Genomic DNA, 6,392 nt, shown 5'->3' with positions numbered 1-6,392 from the left:
TGCCATTAAAAAGGGTACATTAAAACACAACATATCACATTCAGGCAGGACACATTAAAACACACTTAAAATAAAAATACACAATAAAAGCTACATTAAAAGGAGCAGCAGGTACTCAGTGGTGAGGACTGAATCAGGTTAAATAAATCTCAATCTTTTTTCAGCCAAGGATCCCTTCCAAGATAGAGAATATACCAGGGACCCCCTCATGTATATCCCTTGGAATAATTTGACGTAGCTTATTTTTTACACTTCTATATTCTTAGTAATGTGAAATAGCTGAAATGTATAGATATGAGACATTAGACATTATTAAAAATATTTGCAGATTCTAAGAGTTATAGATCAGAATATAATCTATGAACTATAATACTGTAGATTTAAAGCCTTTTTTTAAAGATTTTTAACCCTTTTGTAAAAAAAATATATAAAAATGATATCATGGTAAATTCAAGAAGCTTTAAAATCCCAAATTAGGTAACTGCTTGCTAAGGTGTTACAGTGTTAAAGCACTTATATTGAAATTACATTTAATAGTACACAATATAACACAGACTGCATATTCAGAGATAAAAACAGAGGAAAAGAGGCAATAAAAATAATTTCAAAATAAAATGTAACTTAGTATAAATCGTATAACCCTGTGATCTATCTTTTTAATCAGCTGACTAGAGCAGCTTTAAACTGCTCACTAGAGCAAACCTGGCAGTATTGCTTCTTGATTTTATTTTGAAGGTGGAATCACCTGACTTCCGGTACTATCTACTGACGCTCACTTTAATCAACTTAACACACATTTCTCCCTTTTCCACCTCAGTTCCCATAGGAACAGCTAGCTGACTCCACCTCCATAAAAAAGGAAAAGCAGACTCCTGTGGGGTGTTTTTATGTAGATTTTCACACCTGACAGACTGAGAGTTAGAGATGATTAATGTTAGATGTTTAATGATAATAAAGAGGCAGGTAAATGGTGTAGAGTGGTCCTTTAACCGCAAGGTTGGCAGTTCGATCCCCGGCTCCTACTGTCCACGAGCGAGACACTGAAACCCCAAGTTGCTCCCCGTAGGCTTTACAGCAGCTCACTGCTCCGAATGATTCAGAGGTCAAATTTAATGAATGTATATGACGAATCTAATAAAGTTTGAGTCTAAATGACAGCCTCCTCCAGTCAGTGACTATCAGGGAAAACACCCACAGGTAAACAGTCTACTCTCAGAGGGGGAACTCACTGATGCTCCTGTCCTTAAAAGACCTGAATCTGAAATTACTTTTAGTTGGTAGTAAATGAGTTTGTGCTGCACAGCCGAAAACATTTTATCATTCTGGGATTCATTTCTTACATTTAAAAGTCCATTTCATGTTTTCAGTGATGATCAAAACAACCACATCTGTCTGACATCATTCCACAGGAGGAAAATGTGAACCTGTCATGTTGTTGTGTCGCACTGAGACTAATTAGTGCAGGCTGGTGAAGTCAGAGGAATGGCAGACTAAACAGGGAAATAATGGAAACTAATACTCACCTGTATTCCCCCGTTCCTCCCATCAGACTCTCATCACCGGTGAGGAGGAACTCGTGCATCATCGGCTCTGTTGCATCAAAACAATCTCTCAAAAAAGAAACCAGAATCCATTCATGTTATCTTGGTTTTTTTAATTACAAAAAACAGCATACATTAAAACATTTTGCGAAGGGAATGCAAAGATGTTAGCAAAAAAACCTAGCATTGTCCCTCATTTTGTCATTTTATTTTAAATAAAAAAATGTACAAAAGTGCTTACATGGTGCAAATAATGAGAAGTAAAAGGTCTATAAAAGAGGAAGGTAAAGAAAAAAATGTACATTATATCCAACTTCTAAAAATGCAGCAGAGCAGGAGAGATGCGACTATATTACATAGCAGTAAAAGTAACCCAAAGCTTCTGTTCACTAGGTAGTTAATCCTCACCGTCACTGTCCGTTAATACGGTCTGTAAATCAAACATACCCTATCACTTAACATGAGGTTAATAAATATTGCTTAAATAACCCACAATGCTCATGGGTTCCTGTTTAAACTGAGCTATTAGTTTGACTACAGAGCTTGTAAAATCTCCTCTCAAGCCGACTAATGTTTGTGATTATGAGCGACATGTTACAGACAATAACACAATAGATCTCCCACTGTTTGCTAATACAATCACAAATTCTTGTGAATTTTAATGGCACTTTTTGTCAATAATACCTCTAGATAACTTGTTTTGTAACTCAGTCCACAGTACGGAAAAAAGTGAGGAAAAATGCTAAGTAACAATGTTCATTCGAGCTTTTATTGTTTCTCCACTTCCTGCTCGTAACCGGCGGAGCTACGGTGAACGTGTTGCTGGTGTTAAGGCTACTCATGAATCCAGAGTGAAGACGCTCCTCTTTTTACTGACCTGTCGATCCCGTGATCAGTAACAAATGATCCCAATAACTGTTTTAAACCAGACGTTTCCCTCCACACAGAACCTGAGGTGAAAGTCCGGAGGTTTCTCCCAAAAATCTGAGGCATCTGATCCACTTTCCTCTGGGAGAGGCTCAGTAACTGTTCTCATGACCTGCTAATATGTAGAGGTTGCTCAGGGCTGTGGGGTTGTCTGTGGGTCGGCTCTGCAAAACCACCACCCTGCAAAAGAAACACAGACACAACAGTTAGAACGCCACACAGAAATACTAAATGATGGTAGTCGTGGTACCTGGTGGAGCGGAAAACCAAAGCTGTAATAAAAAGTTTAATGTCAATCTGGCGACTGAAATGTTACAATTAACTTTCATGAACTGAAAACGCACTGTGAAAGGGTTAAAGTCCCAGACGGACAACGCTGTGGTAGCGACCTGTCAATCACAAGGTAGCCACGCCCTAAAGCATCCCCTGCTTTATGGTCTATTTGACTCTAAATGAGACCATAATTTACTAAATGAACATCATGCTGTATTGAAGAAGACTTGAAACTAGCGATTGAAACCATAAACTCATGTTTACAATGTTTACTGAGGTAATAAATCATGTGAGGAGTAGGTTCATTTTCTCATAGACTTCTATACAATCAGACTTCTTTTTGCAACCAGAGGAGTCGCCCCCTGCTGGCTGTTAGAAAGAATGCAAGTTTAAGGCACTTCAGAATTGGCTTCACTTTTCAGACCCGGAGGTTGCCGCCTGGTTTGATTTGGTTTGATATGATATTGATTAAACAGAAATATAACGAGATATAACATGGTATCATATGGTATCAATCATGTCATGTAACTATCTGCAAAAAAGAAAATAAGCATATTTCCAAATAGTTTTATCCTTTAATACTGACCTCTCTTTGTTTTATCCTTTAATACTGACCTCTCTTTGTTTTCACTCTACCTACCAGGCAGCACATTATGTCAGCATTATTTTTAGGTTAGTTGTGTCAGCCTAACTTTGTATGTAAATGAATGGAAAACAATGGCTGCCTGGAAAGTAGAAAACAGTAGAGTCATGTGACTTGTGCATGTTTTGATCCTTTAAAGATTTGACTGATAGGCAAATAAAACAAATGTCTCTCCAGGAATGACAGATGTTTATAAAATACTATGAGGGAATTGACTTTTGTCTATGAAATGTTTAGCTTATATTGAGTAAGAAGTGCTGCTAATTTAACAGCATTAACAACCAGTGACATAACTCAAAGCTTCATGTTAATGGTATTGATCTACTCAGAGGACAGCGTATTGACAGTTCATGTGAACCGTCAGAGTCAGATCAGGACGTCAGTGGGTGCATCTTCAGATGCCATTTGGCGGTGACAGCTGAGCAGGGAAGCTACAGTCCATACTGTCCGTTCCATCAGATGAAATTACAGAGGCATGGAGAGACACTCAAACCAGGCTGGCAGTGCCCGGGCGGCGGTGAATAAAACATGGGGGGGCTGGGCAGAGAGAGGCCGCACTCCGGTGCCACAGGCAGGGCGGCTTCATCGAGAGCCTCACTGAGCACGCTCACCGTGAGCATTAGCGTGTGTGTAAGAGGTGGGGAGCTAAATCACATCCTGTTGTGTCTGAAACCAACCATCATGACGTCAGTTGAGAGCTAAAACGATTGATCGCCAACTATTTTGATAGCCGTTAAACAGCTTTAATCATTTTCAAGCAATCATTTTGAGGTCCTGGTTTCTAAAATGTGAGGATTTATTGTTTTTCTCTGTTTTATACCACAAATTAAGATTCATCAACATTAGTCAAGAAAATAAATGTCAGATTAATCGATAATGAAAATAATTGGTAGTTGCAGCCCTACATCAGCAAAAAATACAAAGGCTGTCAATCGATTAAAATATTGAATTGTGATTAATCGCATGATTGTCCGTAGTTAATCACGATTAATCGCAAAATTAATCGCACATTTTTTATCTGTTCAAAATGTACATTAAAAGGGAGATTTGTGAAGTATTCAGACAGAACACAAAATTTGATGAGATCTCCTTGGACTTTAGGAAATCATAATAATTTTTTACTATTTTCTTACAATTCATAGACAGCACAATTATTGGATTAATCTAATACATAAATGACAGATTAATCAGTAATGAGTAATCAGTTAGTAACTGCTCAAGTAATTTAACAAGCAAAAATGGCAACACTGTCTGGTTCTGCTTCTAAAATGTGACAATTTGCTTCTTTTCACAATTTAAACTTTTAAGTTTTGCACGACTGGTCTGAAAAAACAAGCAATTTCAAGACATCACATTGGGTTATCACAAATTTATGACGGACATTTCTCACTAGTTTTGACATTTTATAGATAAATAGCAAACGTATCCTATATATAAAGGATGTATTGACATATCTAAAAACTATCATTTAAAACAACAGGTTTATGACTGTTAGTGAGGTGTCTAACATTTAGCTCAGCCTTCATGTCTCAGCCATCAGAGCTACTGAAGCAGCAACCATGAAACACAGAGAGAGAGAGAGAGAGAGAGAGAGAGAGAGAGAGAAAGAGAGAGCGAGGGGGCATTCAAGGATAAGGTCAGGGGTGCATTCAGGGGCAGCAGGGTTTAGTGGGTCATAAGAAAGTAAAATCTAAGAACAAGAAGAGATGAGAATTGATTTTCGATGAAAATAGAGTGAGGAGAGGCAGGTAAAGACCAGCAGAGAGAGAGAGATGTACCAGAAGCAGCAGGAGATGAGAGCTGTGGGCTCACAGCACAGGAGGAGAGCAGGTTGTTTGGTGGTTTCCAGGTAATAAGACCTGAGGGAGGACAGCCATAACACGAGGGGCCTGGTATTATAGAAGTCATGGGGCTGATAAATTATACCAACAGTCAGGGGTATGGATGAAAAGGCAGACAAACAGGGGAAGTGAGGAGGTTTGTAATCCTGTTTGTTTATGAGGTGATGTGTTTTAGAGGACCTTTGAGATTTCTGTGGTTCGTGCTCCTCCACCCGCTGCGTTTGATCGCTCATCTGCACTGACTAAGGATGGAAATATCTCTGTACCAACCTGTCAGATCCGAGGAGGCGGAAGACTCTGCTTGGATCACAAATCTCCTGGGTCACCTGGGAATGAAAAAACACAACTGACATGAACTGACAACTGGCTTTCTGTGTATGTGACTGGTGGTGCCGAGGGGGCATTGAAATGCATGAATCAACAAGCATCGTTATACTGAAGCCCGTTAGGACGGTTTCACCAGACAGACCTACACAAGGGTATACATAGAAATCTTTGGCATGGGCAAACACTGTTTTTATTCATCTTATACGTCATGTTGACTCACACAGTACTTTTTAATTGGCTTTTCTGCACAGATAAAAAGAATGACTTCTACGCTGTACGCCCGGATTAATCAACCAGTCAAAACGTGGGTGCTCACACTGAGTATAAACATGTCCATTAGGGTTGGACAATTGGACAAATGTATCGGCGTTAAGCCGAGTACATCGCCGGTTGTATTTTTGTGCGATTTTTGTAATTTTATTTAGCTGATTTAATGGTCTACCTTCGAAGAACGAGTGAGAGTAGGCAGCTGGTACAGCGCTAAAAGGAAGTGCGGAGATAGAGAGAGATAGCGCGGAAAAATAGCGTGTAGAGCTGGCATATTTTTGCATCTAACTCGGTGAATTAAGGGTTTATTTTGACCAACTTGTTGGAAGAGACTAACCAAGACGTTTTGGTGAGTTTCATTTTGTTTCTGTCGAGTTTGAATGGAGTTTGTTTTACGGTGAGTTAACAAGGCAATTAAGCTAGTCTCAGTTCGGTGAAAGAGAGAAACTTGAACTCAGAAGGTGTGCGGCTGTATTTTTCTGTGCAATAAAGAAAAAAGGTGTAAGAATATTTATTTTCTTGACATTTTGTGGGTTTATTTTGTTTATTTATTAGACTAACAATGCTAAGAGA

At 38.9% G+C, this 6,392-nt stretch overlaps 1 protein-coding gene across 15 annotated transcripts in view; it reads right to left on the bottom strand.

The window, feature by feature from the left end:
• Window positions 1–1,633: 1,633 nt before the first annotated feature.
• map4k5 (mitogen-activated protein kinase kinase kinase kinase 5) overlaps window positions 1,634–6,392 on the bottom strand; it is a 39,279-nt gene continuing 34,520 nt past the window's right edge. For all 15 annotated transcript variants that reach the window (XM_037746160.1, XM_037746163.1, XM_037746162.1 and 12 more), the window contains 2 exons: window positions 5,496–5,551; window positions 1,634–2,648 (listed from right to left, as the gene is read on the bottom strand). In XM_037746160.1, coding sequence (XP_037602088.1) covers window positions 2,561–2,648; window positions 5,496–5,551 — 144 coding nt within the window. In that variant the 3' untranslated portion in view covers window positions 1,634–2,560. The remainder of the gene's footprint in view (window positions 2,649–5,495; window positions 5,552–6,392) is intronic.

This window comes from Sebastes umbrosus, chromosome 16 (assembly GCF_015220745.1).
Source record: "Sebastes umbrosus isolate fSebUmb1 chromosome 16, fSebUmb1.pri, whole genome shotgun sequence".
NCBI classification, from domain to species: Eukaryota; Metazoa; Chordata; class Actinopteri; order Perciformes; family Sebastidae; genus Sebastes; species Sebastes umbrosus.
The sequence above is the reverse complement of the archived record's forward strand: the minus strand, read 5'-3'. Positions and strand labels throughout refer to the sequence as shown.